Source organism: Triturus cristatus, chromosome 6 (genome assembly GCF_964204655.1).
Source record: "Triturus cristatus chromosome 6, aTriCri1.1, whole genome shotgun sequence".
In the NCBI taxonomy this organism is placed as follows: Eukaryota; Metazoa; Chordata; class Amphibia; order Caudata; family Salamandridae; genus Triturus; species Triturus cristatus.
This window is the reverse complement of record NC_140589.1, coordinates 1,928,984,608-1,929,009,649: the sequence shown is the minus strand read 5'-3', so window position 1 is coordinate 1,929,009,649 and position 25,042 is coordinate 1,928,984,608. Positions and strand designations below refer to the sequence as shown.

Genomic DNA, 25,042 nt, shown 5'->3' with positions numbered 1-25,042 from the left:
AACCTGGATCTGTAAAAGAAGGCAGGGACAGTGCTGTCCGTGTGTTGGGGGATCAGTGGTAGCATACATTCATACTTGCTAAAGTCAAGAAGTAATGAAAAAATGTGCTTACAATTCCGGAGATCAAAGTACCGCTTGCATTTCTGGTGGCTTATTGTGCTGCAGTACCAGAGTGAAGAGATTGCCTTTGAAAATCTATTTCAGAGTCTTGTTGGTCTTTCTGTTTCATGGATTGTTTGCAGTTCTTGTGATGTCAGTGTATTTGCCATCTTGTATATCTTGTTTTGTTTAAATGTTATCATCTTGTTTTGCTGTATGAAAGGGAGGCATATGGTTCTACTGTCTGGGTGGGCTTGGATTGGTTAATGGGGTATTACTTAATTTAAATATGTACTTACCCCTGTGTATTCCCAGCAGTTTGCCAGTTTATCTTTGGCCCCTGTTACGTGGGTTTCACTTGCATCTTTTTCAAGAAACGACTCTGTTCTCCTCTTGTGTGCTTTAGGATTGCACCGATTGTTTCGTTGGTGGTCACCGTGCACCAAGTGTAATGTGAGACCATTCAGCCATGAACTGAGAAGAGAATTTACCATCAACAAAGACCTCACCTCACCAGTTCTGCCAACATAGTTCTGTACCATTTAAATTGAAAAACACTGCAGTGGTCAGCATTTACTGTCGCATCAGTAGACTGCTCGCTTCCTCACTCCAGTTCTTCCGTTCTAAACTTCCCTTTCGGTATTCGCTCTAACCTACAGGAAGAACAATGAAGCAGTGCCTCCTCTGCCCACCTCTCGCACAAGACCAGGAAGCCAGCCCAATGAAAGATGTAGTGAGACCATGGTAAGCTGTCTGGCCGCACTCATGTTGGCTCAGTGCCATTCTCAGCCCCAAGCCACACAAGGATGGCACAGAGTTGTTCATACTCCACAGTTGCTGCTTTCAACAAAGCTCTCTGTTTCCCTCTTCTTTTTATGTTTGTCTCCTGACCAGCATCTTGGTGAACTCCATGCGACTAAAAGCCCTTCCCTCATACTGTCATCCACTAGGTTCCCTCGGGGCATTCCCAGACAGGCTGTGCACAGCTCCTGGTGCAGGAGCAAATCTTGTTCCCTTGGTAGGGAGTAACATAGTTATGTACATGGTAAATACTTCAGGATTGTGGGAAAGATTCTTAAATGAGCTTGGCTGCTCACAGAGCTCCCTTAGAGCAGTCTATAAGCAATGTCTCTGCTTGTCTCAACTGTCTGAGGTGTGCCTAGAGTCTACCCAGACTTGTTGCTGTGTTTTTAAAAAGTGCTGCCCCGCAGCCAAACTGGCTTTTAAAGAAGCTATGCTGCAAATTGTTCACACGCTTCTGGATCCCTCTGGAACACCTTTGGGCTCCAGTGAGCTGCAGGAGCCACCAGTCTGACATCTGCTGGCGGTCCACCCCGACAGCGACCGACTCCTCGGCACCTGTTCCTGGACCCATACCAATGCCAGTTCAGAATTACAACGCCACCAAGGTCCACACCAGTTTCTTCAGTACTGGTGGACTGAGTCAATGGGCGCCAGCCCGTGATCCAGTGTCAACAACGGTCTCTCGTCCCGAATCAGCCGTAACCCATCTGAACCCCATTGCTGTCAGGTCTCTACGCCCTTTTTTGGCTATTTGTGGGTAGTTCGTGCTTAGGCCCCCATACCGTTTTGTCCACATAAGACATCAAAGCCAAAATTACGTCCTTTTCTTCCAACGTCCTGTGGATTCTTAAGGTACTCGGGGTTTGTGGATTCCCCTGGAGGAGACCGAGAAATTTTGCAAAATACCGATAAATGTTGGGTTTTTGGGAAAAATTGGAAAAAAGTGCTGCAGAAGAAAGTGTCAGGGTTTTTCTCTGCAAATGGCATCAAAGAAGGTGTTGTGGTGCTGAAATGAACATCTTCTCAACTTTCAGAGACAGGCAGACTTTTGTCAGCAAATCTACATTTCTTTACACAGTTTTTCCATTTTAACGGGACACAGCCTATTTTTGCTATCTTTTTTTGTGCTTTCAACCTCTTTCCAGTTGGTGGAAGACATGAGTGTGAATGCAAGGATGGATCCTGGAAAGCTATACACTTTTGAAAAGTAGACAAAATTATGGAATCAGCAAGGGGTCATTTGTGTAGATCCTTCAAGGTTTTTTTTGTGGATAGAATCTAACAGTTCAAAATAAGAAATATTGAAATTGAGTTGAAAAAAACAGCCTTTTGTGCCAACGTTTTTACCTGTAACTTCTTCTAAATATGACAGATTTTTAAAGCTATAGACCGTTACATCCAATGGACCCTTCTGGTTGCAGGGATATATGGGACTTGTAGGTTCACCAAGAACCCGTGGAACCCAGAGCCAATAACTGAGCTGCACCTTGCTATGGTTTTCCATTGTGTACCGGGTATACGGCATTTCATTTGGTAAATTATAAAGAGTGAAAAATAGTTATCAAGAAAACCTATATATTTCCGAAATGGGAACAAAATATAGAGTTTAGAAGCAGTTGTTATTTCCACATCTCTAAATTTGTGGGTAGCCATACTAGCATGTGAATTAGGCGGCATTTTTCAAAATGTCTTCTTTTTTAAACACTGTCTTACATTTGGAAGGCAGAAATTCATAGAAAGACAACTGATAATAACACTTGTTCTACTATTCTGTATTCTCCCAAGTCTCCCAATAAAAATGGTACGTCACTTGTGTGGGTAGACCTAGTGCCCACGACAGGAAATGGCCCAAAACATACTGTGGCGACTTCAAAATTATTGATCACAAAAAGAGATGGTTGTGCGAGGAAGTCCCCTGCGCTTTTGGTACCGGACTTGTCGGCCATCTAGGGAAACCTACCAAACCCAGACATTTCTGAAAACGAGACACCCGGGGGAGTCAAGGAAGGGGTGGCTTGTGAGGATCTCCTAAAGTTTTCTTACCCAGAATCCCCTGCAAATGTAGGATTTTGCTAAAAAACAAATCACACTTTCCTCACATTTTTGTTTGGGATGACCATGCTGACACAAATTTCCTACCACCCAGCGTTCCCCTTAGTCTCCCGATCAAATTTATACCTCACTTGTGTCGGTGTCAAATGCAGAATCAGCCTAAAAATGTATATTAAAAAAATATAGCGCTTAGAGTTCGCTGGGCTGTCCCCTCAATCTCTACGTTTTTGGCCTTTCCCAGTCGCAGCCCTTGGCCCACCCACACAAGTGAGGTATCATTTTACTCGGGGAAACAGAGGAATGCTAAATGGTCGGATATTTGTGCCGGCATGGTGATCCCACACAGATATGTGAGAAAAAGTAATTTATTTTAGGCCTTGCAAACTAGGTTTTCACTTTTTGTCAAATGACGTAGGCGCGCCATGCGCGCCAATAGTCACTACACTGAAAACATGCATTGGAACTGCATTAGGTCTTGTGTTTTTTTAAGTTGAAGCTATTGGCATTGTAAATGGCAACGTTTTTGACCTACTAAGGGAGAAGGGAGGGGGCAGCGGGGGGTGGCGGGGCTGACTATAAAAACAAAAAAAACTGTTGCACAATACACATAAATCAAAACATTATTACGAATGATGAGAGTTTGCAGCGTACATTACACATTGTGAGGTGTGCCTTTGCAGATTTAACAGTGAGTGTTACCATCCAAAGAAAGAGTAATCAGTTGATCGACCAGGGAAGTATAAACAGCTGAGTTTATACATCTGAATAAAATGTATATTAAGTAAATCTACATCTCTACAGAAAATGCATTAAAACGCTGGACTACATGACCTGAGGAAAATCCAGAAAGGCCGAAAATTTGCGGTTTACATATTTCAATCCCAACCTGTAAATGATCGCAGGTGCTTACTGACAGAACAGAATGTGAAATCAGAAAACCTGGGGTGATCACCACTTTCATGCTTGACCCATAATGTGTGATCTGAGGCAAATATTTTATTTCACCGAGCCATCTTTTACTGCGTTATCAGCTATGAGAGCACCTTCAAATATGTAGGTTTAGTGATTGCGCTGCACAAAAACCTATTGTATTTGATGTATAATATGATGCTTTCTATGTATAATAGGAATCTAGGCCAGGTATTGGGTGTACATGACATGTGACGCGCCTTTTAGTTCACTTATGGCGTTGTTGTTGTAAGGAGCAGGGCATACATTTTTCCAAAGAGCGCCTGTTTAAAAGCTAGCATTTTTAAGAAAAGCCACTGAATGCAGTGAAAGAATCTAATTTACTAAGATGAAATGCTTCGGCAGGTTAAAAAAAATTAAGAAATACACTTTTTCTTTTTTTATTTAAGAGACTACATCATGTGTGTTGCACGATTTATATTGCATTTTATTTTAATTTGATTTATATCGTTATACTACCCCTGAATGGGCGTTGAATGGCTTATCAGCTTCACAGAGCGGAAATATGCGTGTATAAACTCTTGTCTACAGAGAGCAACAAAACTAAGGGGGTCATTATGAAGGTGGACGGACTTCAGTCCGTCCGCCGTTGTATCATATTTGGGACCCCCGCCAACAAGGCGTCGGTCCCATAGGGCAAATCACGATGTGACTGCAACAGTGGTGGTCGCATTGCCCACGTTTTGTATTGCGGTGGGTGCTGCGCTCTGCAGCACTCGCTGCAAGGCAAAACTGATATCCCACACACATCTCTGCACTAAGTGGCATGCACCATGCAGTGCCTACCACATGGTGTAGGGCTATGTAGGGGTGCACCATAGGTGCTCCCCAGTGCTACTTTCTCTGGCCCAGGGGATTAGGGGGTCTTGCTACTTGCCCCCAAATCAGTTTCTGCCTGTCATTTCACGGTGGGTTGCCCGCCGCAGAACGACTGGCAGAAAGGGATATTGTAATCCCTACGGGGGTGCTGCCATTCTGCGACTACTGGGAGGTCCGACAGGCGGTCGGATAAAGACCGCCTGTCGAGTCCGTGGCATTTGGAGTTTCCGACAGCCATCCGTCCAGAAGCCATTATAATATGGCAGACAGAGATCCCTGTTCCGATGGCGGGGAGACCGCCATTGACAGCCTGTTGGTGGCGGTCTCCCTGCCATCGTGATCAGGCCCTAAGAGGTAAACAAGCATTGGCATAGCCAATAGGTCTCGTCTGTGGGACCTTATAAGTGTTAGGTTATCCAGCACAATATCCTTAGTTTAATAACATCAAGTGTTGCATGGCTCAACACTTATAAGGTCCCAAAGACGAGACCTATTGCCTATGCCAATGCTTGTTTTGAGTGAGTGGCTCGTGCAGGTATGCCACTGTGAGGTAGAGATAATGCGAGTGCTTTTATAGGAGCCCCTGTGACATTGCGCCTCTTCAAAATGTATCTTGGGTCTGCTGTAATACTTCTAGCCCCTATTCCCATCTTCTCGCACCCAATGCATCCTTAAATGTCCCATGTACAGCCGGGGTTAACAATTCTACTACCCCTGCCATCCAGTGACACTTTACCTGTCACGGGTGGTGGACGTGGTGGTGGTGGACGTGGTGGTGGTGGACGTGGTGGTGGTGGACGTGGTGGTGGTGGTGAACGTGGTGGTGGTTGTGGACGTGGTGGGGGTTGTGGACGTAGTGGTGGTGTTGGACGTGGTGGTGGACGTGGACATGGTGGTGGTGGACATGGTGGTGGTGGACGTGGTGGTGGTGGATATGGTGGTGGTGGTGGCCTTGGTGGTGGTGGCCGTGGTGGTGGTGCCCGTGGTGGTGGTGGTGGTGGATGTGGTGGTGGTGGGCGTGGTGCTAGTGAACGTGGTGGAAGCGGTGGACGTGGTGGTGATGGTGGATGTGGTGGTGGACATGGTGGTGGTGGAGGACGTGGTGGGTGATGTGGTGGTGAACGTGGTGGTGGTGCTGGTGGATGTGGTGGTGGTGGATGTGGTGGTGGACGACATGGTGGTGGACGTGGTGGTGGTGGATATGGTGGTGGACGTGGTGGTGGTGGAGGACGTGGTGGTGGTGGAGGACGTGGTGGTGGTGGACGTGGTGGTGGATGTGGTGGTGGTGGATGACGTGGTGGAGGGCGTGGTGGGCGTGGTGGTGGTGGATGTGGTGGTGGTGGTGGATGTGGTGGTGGTGGACGTGGTGGTGGATGTGATGGATGTGGTGGTGGTGGACGTGGTGGGCGTGGCTGACATGGTGGTGGTGGTGGTGGTGGACGTGGACATGGTGGTGGATGTGGACATGGTGGTGGACGTGGTGGTGTATGTGGTGGTGGTGGACATGGTGGTGGTGGACGTGGTGGACATGGACATGGTGGTGGACGTGGACGTGGTGGTGGACGTGGTTGTGGACGTGGTGGTGGACATGGTGGTGGACGTGATGGTGGTGGACGTGATGGTGGTGGTGGATGTGGTGGTGGTGGACGTGATGGTGGTGGACATGGTGGTGGTGGATGTGGTGGTGGACATGGTGGACATTGTGGTGAATGTGGTGGTGGAGGACATGGTGGTGGTGGTGGACGTGGTGGTGGAGGTGGACATGGTGGTGGCCGTGGTGATTGTAATAGACGTGGTGGTGGTAGATGTGGTGGAGGTTGTTGTGGTGGACATGGTGGTGGACGTGCTGGTGGTGGTGAACGTTCTGATGGTAATGGTGGTGTTGGTGGACATGGTGGTGTACGTGGGTGGTAGTGGACGTGGTGGCGGAGGACGTGGTGGCGGAGGACATGGTGGCGGAGGACATGGTGGTGGTGGACATGGCGGAGGATGTGGTGGCGGAGGACGTGGTGGCGGAGGACGTGGTGGTGGACATGGTGGTGGTGGTGGACGTGGTGGTGGACGTGGTGGTGGTGGTGGTGGACGTGGTGGTGGTGGACATGGTGGTGGAAGTGGTGGTGGTAGACGTGGTGGTGGTAGACGTGGTGGTGGGGATCCTGGTGGTGGTGGGGACATCGTGGTGGACATCGTGGACGTGGTGGTGGTGGAAGACGTGGTGGTGGTGCTGGTGGTGGACGTGGTGGTGAAGGTGGATGTGGTGGTGGACATGGTGGTCGTGGTGGAAGTGGTGGTGGACGTGGTGACAAATAGTGAGAAAAGGTAAAAGAAAAACATGAATGATAAAAAAAAAAGAAAGGAATATAGAGCACGAGGCAAGAAGTGATGAGAAAACTGTCACAGTAAAAGCGAAACACAAAGTAAATGATAGCTGTGCACGAGTGAATAACTAATGCTGCTATTTTCCATGTCTGAACTGGGGTGGCGTGGTGAGCAAAATAACGATGGATTGGGCCTAGATCTGTGACTGGGGTGAATGTTTTGCCAGTGTGCAACATTCTGTCCATCCTCTTGTGTGTTTTGCTATTTGAAAGCACACGCGTGCTTGTCACAGTAAAAGCAAAACACACTGCTGCCACTGCAATTTTGTGTTAACTGGCCCGGAGTTGTGCGTGCGCAGTCGGCTCTTTTTGGAAGCACATACTCGTGCTTGTGGGCGTGCCCCTGCTCGCTCCCGCAAGGGGGTTGCCGCCACAAGCACGACTATGTTCTTCCAAAAAGAGCAGAGCGACGGCTAAAGGTCCTGCTAAGCAGCTCATGCGCGCTGCGTAGGCGAGACGTAAAACGTTTGCTGAAAAGCAAATGTGGGTTGGCGGTTTTCAATTGACATGTTTCTTGTAGAGTGACAGTCCTTTCTGTGCGAAGTATTTTGCACACACATTGAGGAACGTAAGGCACAGTGTATGGCTATGGATTGCTGTGAAATTTGGGATGAGAGTGGTTCATTTTCACAAATATTTAGCTGTTTTTATATTTCAATGCCAACCTGCGAACGATCGCAGCTGCTTACTTATAAATTGTCAGTGCTTGTGTTCCTAAATATAAAAAGTCATCACTTTTGCAAAGCCCTTGAATGCGTACATAAACACAATGTGTTTGCTAATATTGAGGTATTCCCAGGATTAATACTCTGTCGTGCTCTCCGAACAATTTATTATCCACGATGAACAATAAGAAAGTATGCTGGAGTGCTGCGTTTTATGGTGGATGTTTTCTCTGGGACAATATTGACCTTGGGGTGGGTTTTGAAGGAAAACACAGACTAAAACAAGTGTTAATGCTGCATTTACCCAATAGCATGCCATTGCATCCGCACCACAAGGCATGGGGAAGGGAACCGACTCCAGAGACTGATTGCAGCTGTGAACGGAAAAGCCCCAAAATAATAATAAACACTGAAATACCTTACTTTGAGATACAAAGATGCAGGAAGTACCTCCTGTGCTGCAGAGCTGGCAGCAACCTCCCAGGGTGGTGTAGATCACGGGTTCATGTCACAGGAGGCAGGCGAGCCCACAGCTCGCGCCAGAAGCCATGCTGGCCTCCTGCCACTCTCAAGAGAGATGAAAAAAATAGTTAGAAATTGAAAAATAAAGGGCTACTGAAGCTGGCTGTCAGTAAGACCAGGAAAGGATTACAGAGTGAAAATGAGGAGACTGGATTGATTAGCCACAGAATAGCACCCGCGAAGCGGTCAGTGGCAGGGATTGCACCAATTTAATGTACTAAAACCACTTCCCCCACTTCCCTCGACACCTAGCTGCTGCAGGCAGGCTTGTCAAAGTCTATCCCTCCTCTGGATGACAGACAGGCTTTACCATCAAGAAGGCAATGCTCAGTGTGAGTCCCGTACAGAGAATTCCCTTTACTGGGGCTTTCCTGGACGCTGTGGCGTTCATTCCCTTTCCATCGCTGCAGCGAATCCGAGAGTTTGAGGATTTGATCCCGTTTCTTCTGGCCTCAATCCTGGTCATCAGTGAGGATGGGCCTTGAGACAGTGTGGGTTCTTGGTCTCATGTATTGTCCTCACCCTGAAAGCCAAATATCATGTGTGGGCCCTGCACAGAGACAACAGATGCCCGTGGGCCCAGCTTTAGAACAGCCTCTCAGAGTCCATTGGGATCTCTGAGGAGGTGGCTCAGGATCTGCAGCGCAACATTAACAAGCCCTAACCTGACTTGTGGCAGACCACACTCTCGTCCACACCTTGATTTCACAGTCGTGACAGTTGCATTACTGCTAGTTGAGGGGGGTCAGTCACGTGGGAGAGCTGGAGATCCGAGGCCCTGGCCTCCACTGGAGAGCCAGCTCCACGGTGGCGGTCACGTGGGAGAGCTGGAGATCAGAGGCCCCTGCCTCCACTGCAGAGCCAGATCCATGGGAGCGGTTGTGTGGGAGAGCTGGAGATCAGAGGCTCCTCTCTCCACTGGAGAGCCGTCTCCACTGGGCGGTCTCGTGGGAGAGCTGCTGATCCGAGCCCCCTGCCTCTACTGGAGAGCCAGCTCCATGGGGGCGGTTATATGGGAGAGCTGGAGATCAGAGGCCCCTGCCTCCACTGGAGAGGTAGCTCCACAGTGGCGGTCTCGTGGGAGAGCTGCTGATCCGAGCCCCCTGCCTCTACTGGAGAGCCAGCTCCACGGGGGCGGTTGTGTGGGAGAGCTGGAGATCAGAGGTCCCTGTCTCCACTGGAAAGCCTTCTCCACTGGAGAGCCGTCTCCACTGGGCGGTCTCGTGGGAAAGCTGCTGATCCGAGCCCCCTGCCTCTACTGGAGAGCCAGCTCCATGGGGGCGGTTATATGGGAGAGCTGGAGATCAGAGGCCCCTGCCTCCACTGGAGAGGTAGCTCCACGGTGGTGGTCACGTGGGAGAGCTCAAGATCAGAGGCCCCTGCCTCTACTGGAGAGCCAGCTCCATGGGGGTGGTTATAAGGGAAAGCTGGAGATCAGAGGCCCCTGCCTCCACTGGAGAGGTAGCTCCACGGTGGCGGTCATGTGGGAGAGCTGGAGATTAGAGGCCCCTGCCCTCACTGGTGTGCCAGCTCCACATAATTCTTATGGAGCATCAAGTGCCATCTGGCTTTAAAAGGCTTCTTCTCATCCATTCGGAGGAATGTTCATGCAGGTCTTTATGAAGAACATGATTGCCATGTGGTACTGCAACAAGCATGGCATGGTGGGTTCCTGGATTCTGTGCCAAGAGGCGCAACGTTGCTGGAGGTGGCTTAACCAGCACAACATCTTTCTGGTGATTAGCCATCTAGAAGGTTCTCTCAATACCAGAGCAGATAAGCTTAGCATATGTTGGTTGGTGGACCATGAATGGCTTCTCTATCCAGAAGTGGTTGCAGGGCATCTTTTTCTAATGGGGCACTCTGAGAAAGTTCCTCTTTTGCATGGTAAGCCCCGTCCACCCCACACTTTTTTCCTGGATTTGATGTGGTTTCAAATGTAGTGCACAGGGTCCTTGCCAACCAGGTGCCCTGTGCCAGTGTTCCTTCCCTAAAACAAGCTCCCAATTGATACTTCTGCCCCCTATAAGTTCCTTGTAACGGGTACCTAGGGCCTGAGAGCTGAAGAGGGTCCCTTGGGAACCGCCTCATTGGGACCATGCCACTGCTCTTGCAGCCTGCATGCCCCTGTGAGGGATAAAACAACAAAGTCAACATGGCACCCTGTCTGGGGGCCATGCCAGCTAACACTGCCTGGCAGCATAGGTAAGTCATCCCTCTAGCAGGCCTTACAGCCCTAAGGCAGGGTGGACTATACTAGAGGTGAGGACCTATCTGTATAAGTAGATAATGCCCCTACAACATTGTGCACCATTTCCTAATATTGTAAGTGCCAGTGAAGCGATAGAGAGTACATGGGCTGAGAAATCGACAACCCAAGTTCCATAGCCTCAGGATGGCTTCACTGAATACAGGAGCGTTTAGTGCCAAACTACTCTTTTCAAGAAAGCCACACTGATGCCAGTGTGGGATTTATTGTACCTTGTACCCAGAGGGCACCTCCGAGGTGGCCCCTGAATCCATACCAACCCTGGTGTGTTTTCTGACTAGTTGTAGGCAGCCAGCCTCCACCAGATATGTTTATGGACCCCTGGGTAGAGAGCCCCTGCTCTCTGGGTCCGGAAACCATGCACATCCTGGGCAGGGGTGTCATGCCTCCTCCCGCAGGATTGGCCTGTGCTGGAAGAAGGAAGCTTCAAAGGCCTGCCACCTTTGTAATGTGACCCCCCCAGTCTCTGCTGCTAGCAGCAGATAGAAGCCCCTGGTTTACACCCCTACTTTGGGCTGGAGTACCGGAGGAAAAATTAAAAAAAATAGGAGGTGTACCCACCTCTGCCAACCCCACCCCTAAGGTGGGGGGAAGTGAGGTGAAGCACACTTTTAGTCCCTGCTATCCTGAGGATGGGGCGAAGCCTCTAATCAGGGCTGGGTCTATGCCCCCTCCCCCAGGAGGGTGGCATAATAGAGGGTGTAGTCACCCCAAGTGAGGTAGTTATTGGCCCTAGCTGCTACTACCCTAAAATACCTCCTAGATGTAGTATTTAGGTGGCTCCCCCAGACCTGGACCCCAGATCTGCGACCTAAGAAGACACTCTGCATCAGAAGCCAGAAGACAACTGCCTTGGCCCCAGCCCTACCGGCCTGTTTCCAGTTTCGACGACTCTGTGGCCTGTCTTGCAACAACGACCTCCGAAACCCCTGTGAGTAATGATGCCTTCACTAAAGACCCCAATTTCCCTAGGACAGTGGACCTGTCCAGAAGAAACCGACTCCAAAGACTCTGGATCAAGATGGATTCGCTTCTTCTGCCCACGCTGCACGCGACACCCACGGCCAGAGTAGGAGTGGCTCACCTGTGCAGTGGCGTCTCCCTGGTGATCCAGACCTCCTGTCTAGCGTTGAATGCCCTCCACGACTGCATCTGCAATGTGTATCCAGAGGCTTCCGCGACTGCGACCGGCTCCGGTAAGAAGATTCCGACATCCAAAGGCACCCCTGCAACAGAAGCCCATGGGCCTCGATGAGCTCATCTGAAGCTGCACCTGCAGCCCCCTATATCCCAACTTACCTCTGCTGCCGTTGGTCTTCCGTCGGTGCCACGCCTGCATCGTCTTTGTTGATCAAAGAATCCTCATTGAAATTCAACATACTTTTCAATGAGGATTCTTTAGTAAGAATAAAAATGCAGGCCCCCACAGCCTAGACCACCACTTCCCTGGGGCTACTATTCTTAAATGCAGGAGAGGCACTCACACCTCTTCCCCCCCCCCCCCCCGCTGCCCCAGGGACCACCAATCCCCTGGGGCTATTTTCAAGATGGGAGGGGGGCCGACCGCCCCTCCCCCTCTTGGAGCTGTAAATGGCCCTCGGGACCGCCAACCCCCAGTGCCGGCTCCAGCAATGTCCCGGGTGCCCATCCGAAGGACATTGCAGTTTGCTATGGGATTCCATAGCAAACAAGTGTGCTCTGCTTTGAACAGGTCAGAGCATTTTGCTCCTGCTTGTTCAAAGCAGAGCACACTTTGCTTTTTACACCCAGGGAGCTGCATATCAGCAGCTCCCTGTGTGTAAAAAGCAATGCCGACTTCTGCAGGAGGTAGGAGCCAGCCGGGACCACGGGAGCTTCAGGCTCCCCGCGATCCCCAATGAGAAGCCCATGCACCAGGGAATGGGGTACACAGGGCCGAAAATGGCCTGGGGAGGGGGGCCGCACAGACCCCTCCCCAATAGATAAATATATATAAATAAAGGCTTAGCCCCTGGGGATGGGGTCCCCGGGGCCGAAATAGGCCTCAGAAGGGGGGCCCCGGGGCCCCCCTTCAGTTTTATTTAATTAAAAGTTAAAAGAATCGCTCAGGGCCCGGGAGAGGGGTTCTCCGCGGCCCAAAAAGGTCAAATGAAATGGAAGAAAAAAAATCGGAAGCTGGCAATTTGCCAGAGGCCCCGCCCCTTTTCTCCACTACTCTGCAAACGCGCCTCCTGGCACACACTTTGTTGAGGGATGAAGTCCCCTTTGCTGCTGAGGGTCCTTGGGGGGCCAACTAGTCTACCTGTTACTTCCAGTAAGCCCCACACAGTGGGATTACTGAGAGGTGGTAGGAGGCCAGGCCCCTTTCTCCACCACTCTGCAAACGCACCTCTCTGTGCACTGCTGGTGGGAGGATGAGGTCCCCTTGCCTCCTGAGGGCCTCAGGACTAAAGTGGACTTCATCCCCCAAGCAGCAGTGAGCCAGGAGTTGTTTGCAGAGTGGTGGAGAAAGGGGCGTGGCTTCTGACCACCTCTCCGCAACCAGCTGTATGGGGCTTACTGAAGGTAACAAGAGGGCTAGTTGGCCCTCAAGGACCTTCAAGAGCCAAGGGGACTTCATCCCCCAAATAGTAGTGCGCCAGGAGGCGCGCTTGCGGAATGGGGTAGAAAGAGGACGTGGCCATCGAAAACCTCTCCGCTAACCCACTGTGTGGGACTTGTTGGAGGTAACAGGAGGGTTAGTTGGCCCCTAAGCACCCTCAATAGCCAAGGGGACTTCATCCCTCTACTAGTAGTGCGTCAGGAGGTGCGTTTGCAGAGTGGTGGAGAAAGGGCGTGGCCTATCAGATCGCAGCAATCCCGCTGCATGGGACTTACTGGAGGGAATAGGAGGGGTAGTTGGCCGCCAAGTATGTTCTTGGGAGCCAACTACCCGTCCTGTTACCTCCAGTAAGTCCCACACAGCAGGATTGCTGATACGTTTTCAGAGGCCACGCCCTCTTTCTCCACCACTCTGCAAACGTGCATCCCGGCACACTATTAATTGGGGGATAAAGTCCCATTGGCTCCAGAGGGACCTTGGGGACCAAGAAGTCCTCCTGGTACCTTCTGTAAGTCCTACGCAGTGGAATTCATGTGAGCTGGTCGGAGGACCAGCCCCCTTTCTCCACCACTCTGCAAACGTGAATGCTAGTTGAAAAAAACCTTAGAAATTCACTAAAAAAACTAAAGTTACAGGTACGTTATAGTTAGGGTCAATTTTACTCGTACAATACCCGAGAAATTCAGCTGTTATAGTTACCTTAGTTAACTATAACTATGGCCCCCGCAGTGCACTGCTTATGACCTCACATATTACATCACTCAAGACGTGGCCGATGACATCACTGATGACATCCCCAATTACCTCACTGATGACATCAGTGATGACATCATCCTCAGCATCTCTGACGCACCCACTCCCACCCCTATAGAATCTTTTATACACCCATACCAGTACTTACACAGCCATTCACTGATTCATAGATCTACACACACCTCCACTTGCTCATCCATACAGCTACTCATACACCCACCCAACTCACTGATACAGCCATGGACATATCTATTCATACACCCATACAAATACTCAAACACTGAGTGAGTCACCCATAGAACTACACACCCACCTAGACGCTCACCCATACAGTCAATCATACAGCCACTTACTCACTGGAACAGTTACACACACCCACTTACTCATACAAATAGTAACACTTAGTCACTCACATATACAGTCATTGACAGAAGCATGCACACATCCATATAGCTGCTCTTACATTCACTCACTCACACGACACGTAGTCACTCATATACCCAATCACTCACCTATCTTGCCTTTCACATATGATCATTACTCACCCATACTGACACAAGCACGCAATCACTGACACAGCCATACAGGCACTCAGTCACCCATACAGCTATATATATATATATATATATATATATATATATATATATATACACACAGACACACTCCTCTCTCTCTCCCTCCCCATACAGTCACGACTCACTCACTCATCCATATAGGCAGTCTCAGACAACCAATCATTCACCCATATAGCCATTCATGTACCCACTAACACACATATACACCCACCAGTGATTCACACAACCAGTCACTCACCCATACATTCACTGAGACACCTAATCACTCACTTATACAGTCAGTCATGCACCAATTCAGTCATCCATACAGTCACTCATACACCCACTGATTCACCAATACACCTTGGTATATATATTTAACACTCAAACACATTTTAAACACTCACTCACTGGATGATGTCATCAGTGATGTCATTTGAGATGTCATGAGTGCTGTCACTGACCATGTCATGAGTGATGTAATATGTTAGGTCATAAGGAGTGCATTGCGGGGGCGCAAGTTCTAGTTAACTCATGTAACTATAATGGCTGAACTTCTCTAGTTGTGTACAAGTAAAATCTGACCGTAACTATAATATCCCTGTAATCTTTGTTTTTTTTGTGAGAATATATATATATATTTCCAAAGACCTTAGCAACACTCCAGCCGGAGATAGTAAAGCAAAGAGCGGCACACCAGGAGAATGCACAATTACTTTATTGTGCACCTAGGGCAAGATGGCACGTTTCGGCGTTTAGCCTTTATTAAGTGATTTTTACATTTGCAAATTCCCATAGAGATAGAAGTCAGTGTTTATGGACATGGAGAAAATACTACGAGGATCCTTATTCGTATTTGTTGCTACCTGTGATTCTGCTACAATATTTAAACCAATCATTGATTACAATACATCATATGTGAATAATCAGCAAAGCATGATTTGGTGGCACCACAGTTTACAACTCACCGAAATTAAAAAGACGCCGCATATGTGTGTTCGTATGACTTACAATAAAGTTATACTCAATTCCCCACAATTCTTTTTTTTTTTTTAATGGCTGAACACCATTAGCGCTGCTAGTTCTTTCCTACGTCATCATTGTAAACATTAGCGACTGGTTTGAACATTCCTCGTTTAAATGTTGCAAGTTAACCCAATAGTTAAAATTGTAAATCGCATATAAATCGAATTTGATAACATTTGTATTTCGATCACAATGCATTTTCCTTTAGACTATTCTATGCTACCATCCTAATTCTAGGTAATGTACCTCGGTTACGGATAGTATATAATAACAACAAGGCAATTGTGGGTAATGTACCCCTAGTGTATAACCAACCATACAGATGAATGTTCTATGTGCTGAAATATACTGACTAATTTGATTCTAACCAAGAGAATGCTGCCTCTAAGAGTGTGGTGCTTGGTGTGGATAATGTGTGTTTGAAAAATCTACTGGTGATGTTAAGTGGAACTACAGGGGGCTAACCAACTGTTGCAATGTAATGCCTACAACAGTTCTCTGCAATGGTACACAAATGTGTTCCTAAAGACTACAACCATGGACTAAATCTTCATGGAATGAAAAGGAAGGCCTGCCTGTTTTGTTCCTATTTAAAAACAGTGAAAATGTGAAATTATGTAGATATAATAAATAAAGTAAAGAAAATGAATCGGAGTCATGAGAGATAGGATCAGCAGCCAATATGTGTGGCCAGTTCCTCTCCGCTATTAAGGCCATTCGGGGTTTTGGTATTCAGATCAATTATGTATCTGGATTCCCGTATCCTGAGATTTTCATCCCTATCTCCGCCCCGAATATGGGGTAAGATTCTATCAATGCCAAAAAAGGTCAACAGACTATTGTCACTTTTATGTTCCTGTGCAAAATGTCAAGCTAACGGGTAGTTGCCATCCCGGTTTGATATAGCTCATAGGTTTTGTAGGATTCATGTGTTTAATGGAAGCTTTGTGCTGCCTATGTAGTGATACCCACACAGGCATTCCAAAGCATAGATGGTGAAATCACTATTACAGTTGATGACTTTAGTAATACATTTAGTTGTTCCTGACCCTGTCTGGTAAGTGTTGCGGTTTGTGCCATTCCTGCATGCCTTGCACATACAGCAGGTTGTAAAGCCATTGGGAGGGTTCAGCCAATAAGCACTGGTGACTTCATGGGGATAGCTCCTAACTAGTCTTTTAAAGATTTAGCTTGCCTGTATGTTATTTTGGGACTCAAGCCAACCTGTTTACCTATTATGGGGTCAGCTATGAGTAGACTCCAATGGGCTTCAGAATTCTCCTCAAATGAGTGGCCCCATTGCTGAAGGTGGTAATCATTCTTGGTGTTTCATTATTAGTGTTTGTGGCATCCGCCCTTTGTCCATTCATGTCCTTAAAAACCAGGTACTTCTGTGTTTTGCCCTTCATTTTAGTTTTGGCATCTTTCTCACTATAACCCCTGGTCTTGAATCTTGTCATCATAGTTGCCTGCTCTGTCTTAAAGCCCTCCTTTGTACTGCAGTTTCGGTGGGCCCGCAGCATCTCCCCGTAGGGAATGCTGTTAATGAGGGGATAGGATGGTTGCTTGACCTGTGTAATATGGTATTTCCTGCAGTCTCCTTTCTGTAGAGACTTGTGATTTTGCCCTCCACAATTTTTACACAGCTATCTAAGAATTCACAATAGTCTTTACTGATTTTATAAGTGAATTACAGATCGAGGTCATTTACTCCCAATTTCTGTATGAATTGCTCAGCATGGTCCATATTCATTCTGAGCAGCTGTTGCTCTCTCCCTCTCTTTCTTCTGTCTCTCCCCACCCTCCCTCCATCAACTACTGACGTCATGGGCCTCTTGAGTCCTGAGAGTGCGTTCATTGAATGTAAGGCCCACAGGACAGCAGTCTGATGGATAATTTATGCAGACTTCTGTCCAATGAGCCAGCTGCCAAGACCACTGCTACCTTCGTCCAAAACATTGTAGTCAGTACTAAAAGAGATTTGGGTTTTTCTAAATTGCAGCTACTGCTCTTCTAAACTCACCTGTAAGGTAATGTTTCTGTTTACTGATTTAACACATGTCCTGCTGATTGAAAAAAAGTTTAAAACAAAGAACAGGAGTGAAAAGTGCCATTTTCCTCCAGTCGGCCCTCTGAAAAATGTTTGTGTTAACCTTGCTCTACTTTTAATAAGATGAGCAACAGAAAATGTGTTTCTCTTTCTAGGCAGTCGAAGAAGCAGTTCTGACCTCATAGAATTAATCAAGTCAGAGGACGAAACCTCTCCGTCAAAAGATGGCCCGAACCAGGATCACATCCTAAGTAAGTGAAGGCCGCCAGTGGAATGTGTATTAAGATCCTTCGACTGATCTGTCTGCGGTGCATCAGAAGTGGATACCTTCCCACTAGATGAATGTTTAGAGAATGGCAAAGTGGTAAAGCTATAAAGCACGATTGATTGGAATGAAAAATGAGGGAAGCAATCATGGAGGTGCATTTGATGAATCTGAGGTAAAGGACTAAATGGTGGGGCTCTGGGTGGCGGTTTCTGGTTCCTACACCCCCTGTAGGCATTGCTGATAGCCATCCTTGATGCTTGCTCTGTGGCATGTTCATTCCTGCTTCATACAGCTCTTCAGTAAGCGCAGCTTTGAAGTATCTTCTCAGTCTGCGATTGCAGAGTTCTCAGTGGCCATGGGCTGGTTTTCAGCTTGGCTGTGTTGTCTTGAAGGGGTTTTGCCCTGTGAAACTGATGGTGGTGTTGTCAGCAGTCATATGGAGGGAAGGCTCGGAGGGGTAGTTGCCTTCTCAAGCTGGGTGGCGATGTTCTTGTTTGTCATGAGGGTCTTCGAGTTTGATTGCGTTGTAATGCCAGAGGGTCTTTGCTATTTCACACGTAGTTAATGTGTTCTCCACCCAGACACATGTATATGGGATGAGAGCGCGTGAGTTCATTCACATTCATTAGGACTCGGCTACAGACTGCTTTTGACTGTCAATTGTTGAAGAGCTTTTGTGTGTGCTGCCAGTTCTTAGACTGATGTTTGGTCCGCCCATTGGCTATCATTGGTTGGCTTTCTTGTTAGGCTTGTACTCTTGCTTGTTATTTATTAGCTTTCCTTTTTCTTTGTATGTTTGTCTCTCCCTGGAGCATATCTTGTGTCCCTTTGTGGTACTGCTTACAACAGGGAACTACTTTATTTCTTTTTCTTCCAGGACTGCATGGGAGTAAATGTGTTTTCTTACCCTCTCTTCCATGTTCTGCTTCCCCCACCATGCCGTTCCCTGATGCACTCCATGTCCTCCCTCCCCCCCCACCCAGTTTCAGCAGCAGGTATATGTTTGCCGGGGGTTGACTAAAGAGCAGACTCTGTTGTTTGGTTTTGTTTGCTCTCCTGCATTTGCCTGAAAGTTTAAGCATTGGCTCACAAAGGCAGTATTTATTGCTCTGCAGGAGGAACAGGCTGCTGCAAATCTGGAGTTCATAATGCTAATGATCACCGTAAAGCCAGAGCATTTGTTGAATTTTGTGAAAAGTAAATTGGATGTGGCAAGCTGTTACCTTTAAATCCTTATTCATGCCCTTAGACAGCTGTTCCATTCCTTTAAGCACCTCTGTGTCATGTTACAGCTGGATAAGGTGAAACCAGCTTTATAAAATCTGCGGAGAGTTCCCGGCATTATAGTTATTTGTAAAATAAACTATGTCAGTCAAAAGCATTAGAAATATTGCATTTAAAGTTCAGCTTCAGGATACCTTGAGGTATTGTATTGAAACACTTCCATAACGCTTACTACCCCTATGTGGGTCGGTGAAGTGCTTGCCTACATGCTTAGCATGCTACACCATTTCTGGTGTTTGCTTGGAAGTGTCTTGTCTTTTTTGATCCTGTGTGGAAGTGTTTCCATGTTGTGTGTGAGGACCGCCGAGGTGTGGAGATCGTGTTATGGGTTCAGTAAAAGGGAATTCTTAAGCAGCCTGTGATAACTCCAATAGACTGCAGTGTGCTATGGTATTAGTTTCAGTGTGGGTTATATATTGCATTATATAGCACCTAGTACCCCTAAGGAGGCATTGTTGTGGTTTTACACTGGGCAATGCGCTGCGCCTGCTCCCAGGGTTAGTGAATTTTTTCATTGGTAGTTACTGTTGGTAATTGTGCTCTATAGGAAGCAGTCCATGGCTTCGCTTCAGTTGCTGTAGGGTAGATTAAGGTGGTAGGCATTAGCTATGATCTTTAGTGGGATAGGGGGCTATGGGAATTCCCTGCATTATTTGGCGGCATGAATAGATGAGCGACAGGAGCTTGGGTATTGTTAGGGTGCAGGGTATGACTTTTAAAGGAGAGGTTGTGATCTTTGAAATGCGGTGTGGGAAGTTGGCAGAGACACAGTGGTGATGTTTAAAGAAAGCATGCATGTGATTTAGAGTTGGCTTCTATCAGAGAGCAGAGTCGTGCAGAGGATGGACAGGAAAGTCATTTGAAAGAACAGGAAGAGTGGAGAGGAGGAGGTCTTGAGTCAGTCTGTTTCCATACGGGGTTTCAGTGGAGGCTCTGAGACCGCATGCAAACCTGTCGGTATGAGCTTGCTCTTTCACCAGTATTTAAATTTAAATTGGACTTTTTTCAAAAGTGCTTTATAAACACATATAATAAACAAAGCCTATAGCTTGGCATTCTAATAATAAAGGCGAGACCTATTGGCTTTTCCAGTGCTTGTTTTTACCCTTGGGTTATTTTGGCCCGAGAAATGCAGCTCGTTACTTACTTCATGTTGATACTTTTGGCTCTTGAGTCGCTAGCTTTGTTGGTAACTTGTCACGTAAAGCGCTGAACACAGAACATTATGATTATAAAGATAGGTTTTAAGGACCGTGTTAAAGATGTTTTGTCGTGTAGTTCCTAAAAATATATAGCATCTGCACGGGTACCATGAATTCTGATATAAACTGCAGCAAATATTTTACCCCAAGTGGTACAATCCTCTATTGGAGGAGCCATCCCCATCGGCAACAAATGGTTAGCAGTCTGGGTTTTTTCCTGCGGGCCTGTATGTGGAAATGCTGCTCCAAGCTGTGCTGTTTTTGTGCTATCAAGAACGGGATTTGCTCCTGCTTGGTGGGCATTCTTCCCATATTTGCATTCAGCGTTTGTGGGCTGATAGTTGGTGCAGTCAATGGAGGTTGACCAACTGGAGCAGTCCACGCAGGTTGTAGTGTAAGTGTTTGCATTACAAACTGTTTCAGGTTTTACTATGTCTCTGTAAAGTGTACATCAATGTATCAATCTCTGGATGCGGTGTGTAAGCATCTTGGACCGGCCAGGTCGCCCCTTCTCTGCTGAGCAGAGAGTCTCACATTTGATGTGGTGTGGGGGAGGGCACCTTTAAACCAATTAATATGTTCTTGGTAAGTTAACAGGACTTCTATGTCCACATATGTAAAGTATAATTCAGGTGTGTTATCTTCAATGTAAGAATGAAACGTTAGTGTGCGTGCATCTGCAGGCGGCAATCTAACCCAAGAATAGAATACCTCTGTTCTGAATGCTTCGTGTGCCTCTATCACAAAGGTAATATTACCACCCCTTGCCGGGAGGCCATAGTTTAATAATTTCAGAGTAACTGCATGTCTGCAATTTTTCAAAAGTTGAAGAGCACCTTCCTGCTCACCTCCCCCTGCACTCGTACCAGCGTCTCCTTTGTAGGACATTTTGGGCGATAGTATTAAGGAAAAAAGATAAGGTTTTGAACAATGTGAGGGACTATAATCCTTCAGGCTTGATTTAACCTAGAGCCAATACATAGGACATACCTACTCGGGTGAAGCGGATTTCTCTGGTTAAACAGGAGTAGGGGTCTCTGAGAAATCACGACTGAACTACTCCGATTTGACTACCGTTAATTAAGAACCAAACCAACGTTGGGCGCCATGTCATGCGTTTCCTAAAAATACATAGGATCTGCACGTTTGTTGGACAGCATACATTGGTGTCAAGACTGATTACATACACCGCCACTGGATATGTTGGATATGTTGGCCTATAGACCAGCTACCTCGAAGTACCACTATAAGCCCTCCAACCTTACCAAGGAGTGAATAGTTTCTGGCAACCACTAAACATGACAAACCTGACCCCTCTGGGATCGCGGAAACCGTACATTACTTTTTGCTCAGTGACTCATGCTCACTTAGTCTCTGAGAGATACTCAGAATAAACGTTGGACGTTTTCAATAAGCATTTATCGAGCCAGCGCCATTCTTTTATAAACGTATGTGCTACAAGCAAACGTTCGAGATTACAAGCACCAACAGAGTAAACGCTGGATATATTTCTACCATGGAGCTACAGCAATGAATATATGCAGGCATATATAAAAACAATAATCTCAGTGTACTCCTAAGATGCAGAGCCTAGTTAAGTGTGCCTAAATGTAACTAACATGTACGTAGGTGTAAAGCATGTATGTGTGTGCAGCCAGTAATACCCTGGGAAAGAGCCAACCCCATTACCTGATGGGAGAGAGTGAACTACCCCGTCTTGGTCTCGAGTTGGACACCCGCAAGGGATGTTGGACCACTGAGTGCTGGAGCTTCTGCCTGCAGGACCCAGTGTCAGCGTCTCCTCTAGTTACCTAGTGAAGGTGTGGTTCTTTTATAGCGGTTCTACTAGATCGATATGTTATGGTTGCAATTATGTAAATCAATATTTGCAATTATGCAAAGTAGATTTGTTGTCCAAGGCTGACTATAGCGATGACTTTTATACATAGTTATTATACAGAGTATATTAATCCTGCTATGTACATCATGCGCAGGGGATTAAGATATGATACAAAGAATCCTCATGCATACTAAATTAGGCTAGTTTCAAAGAAACGCACACAACACATATATGGCACAGAACCAGGTAAAAGGTCAGCGTTAAAAACGTTATGTTTAGCAAGGTAGGACAACAGAAACGTATTACTCCAGGAAACACAAAGGAACCCTGTTACGGAGTAAGACAGGTTACAAACATCAGAAAACTGTCCATCAACATTGAAAACATCTACTTACTGTCATACGGGGAGGGATCTCCTCCAGGAGTGACGGGCGGGATAATCCTCGCCTCCGAGTCCTTAATAGAATTGAAACTTTCCGTTACGTTAGCTAGGAAAATTTTCATTCTATGTCAGGACTGGAGGCGAGGATTATGCTTGTTTAAAGCTTGCCCACAACCAGCTGAGCCATATTCAGAACTGGTTTGAAATAGAACCTCTTAAACGTAGAGTCCGAAGACCAATCAGCAGCATTGAGGATATCCTCAAGGCGAGCACCCAGGTCAAACGCCTTCGACGCCATTGCACCGCGAGCAGAGTGTGCTCCAAAGTCCCGAAGGCTTATCCAAGCCTCCTGCATCACCCACCGGACCCACCTGGCAATGGTGGGTGAGGAAACCGCCTTAAAGGGTTTCCGGAGTGCGATGAGCAACTGGCGTTCTCCCGGGGGACGGAATTCTTCCGTCATCTCCTCATATGCTTTTAGACACCGAACCACGCATAACTTCGGCGAGTCCGGGAAGGCCGGGTACGAGATTACCCTAGTATGGCACTTCGTACGCCGTAAAAGGGTGAAGGTTACCCCGTCAGGGGTAAACATTCTTCCAGAGATATCCAGGGCTCGCACATCTGAAACTCTTCTGCAAGAGATCAAGCAAAGGAGCATTGCCAATTTTGCTGAAAGCTCCTTTCGAGAAAGAAACCGGTTAGGCTGCCAAGAGAGAAAGAGATTAAGGACTAGATTCACGTCCCACAAAGCGGAGTAACGAGGCTCTGGGGGTAACGAGAGCCTCACCCCACGGAGCAGCCTGCACACCAAGGGGTGTTCTCCTATAGGTTTACCATTAACCGGGGGGTGACCCGACGAAATAGCCGACCGAAAGGTATTCATGGATCAGTAGGCCAAACCCTCAGAGGCCAGGTGGGCCAAGAAATTCACCACCTGAACCACGTCTGCGCCCAAGGGATCGTAACCCCGTCGCACACACCAACTGACCCATCTGTTCCATGCGGACTTGTATCGTTTAACTGTGCCATCCGCCCAGGCCTTTGAGATGAGACTCTCAGCTGCGCGCGAAAGTCCTGGGGCTTCCCATCTACCCCGGAAATCCGCCACACCATGAGAAACAGCGACCCTGCTGACACTAGCGGGTGGAGACCCCCGTCAGGATTCGTGAGAAGAGTGGGAAATTGGGGGAGTAGGATTGGAAAATCCCAGGAAAGTTCCAGTAGAACCGGAAACCATACTTGCGACCTCCACAGGGGAGTGACCATCACTAGGTCTGCCTTCTGCCTGCGAACCTGCGCCGAAGAGCGCGTGATCATTGCAAAGGGGGGAAACGCGTACCCCCGCTCCAAACTCCAATCCTGCAGGAATGCGTCTGTGGCCGCCGCCAGCGGGTCCGGTCTCCAACTGAAGAACCGAGGTATCTGGTGGTCCAGCCTGGACGCAAACAGGTCCGCCGAAAAAGGACCCCACCGTTCGTTCAGGGCCACAAAAATGCTCGCGTCCAACCTCCACATGCTGGAGTCTCGGAAATGACGGGATTGGAAATCCGCCTCTACATTGTCCCGACCGGGAAGGTACTCCGCCGTGACGGAGATCTGACTGTCCAGACAATACTGCCAAAAGCTGGCCGCTAGGTCCGAGAGAGCCTTGGATCTGGTGCCCCCCAGATGGTTCACGTAACGGACCGCTGAAATGTTGTCCATTTTCAGCAGAACACACGACCGCACCAAGTCTTTCGTCCAGCACCGTACGGCAAACGAACCTGCCAAAAGTTCCAGAAAATTTATGTGTAATTTCTGTTCGTCTGGAGACCACAAGCCCCCTGTGGATAGCTCCCCGCAGCGCGCACCCCAGCCCAACCGGCTGGCGTCTGACTCGATCACCAAATCCGGGGCGGACCCAAAAATCGCTCGGCCGTTCCAGGCCTCCATATGATCCAGCCACCACTGGATCTCGGCATTCACCTCTGGGGTGAGAGTCACCATGTACGAATAAGGGAAACCCTTCCGTAGAAAGTAAGCCTTGAGGCGCTGCAAAGCCCGATAATGAAGCGGGCCCGGAAATATGGCCTGAATGGAGGCTGACAGGAGGCCGACCACACGGGCGAGCTGACGGAGGGAGATCCTCTGTCTGGTCAGGACACAACGCAACTCATGTCTGATCTTGGCGATCTTTTTGGCCGGGAGGCTGAGAGTGGAAGAGGGTGAGTCGATCACGAACCCCAGAAAGGTAAGCGATTGGGTCGGATGTAAGAGAGACTTGCTCTGGTTGATAACAAACCCGAGATCTTGAAGGAGGTTCACCGTCATCTGAAGTTGGCCTTCCAGCTGACGCGGGCAAGACGCCATCAAAAGGAGGTCGTCCAAGTATACGATCATTCTGACCCCTCTTGCCCTCAAAAACTCCACCACCGGTTTGAGAACCTTGGTGAAGCACCACGGCGCCGACGAGAGGCCAAACGGGAGGGCAGCAAACTCGTAAATCCGGTCGCGCCAGGAGAACTGGAGAAACCGCCTGTGCG

At 48.0% G+C, this 25,042-nt stretch overlaps 1 protein-coding gene across 5 annotated transcripts in view; it reads left to right on the top strand.

The window, feature by feature from the left end:
• Nucleotides 1–25,042, top strand: part of LOC146822509 (uncharacterized) — a 125,428-nt gene that overhangs the window by 72,870 nt on the left and 27,516 nt on the right. For all 5 annotated transcript variants that reach the window (XM_085613623.1, XM_085613624.1, XM_085613625.1 and 2 more), the window contains one exon: nucleotides 17,697–17,792. In XM_085613623.1, coding sequence (XP_085469749.1) covers nucleotides 17,697–17,792 — 96 coding nt within the window. The remainder of the gene's footprint in view (nucleotides 1–17,696; nucleotides 17,793–25,042) is intronic.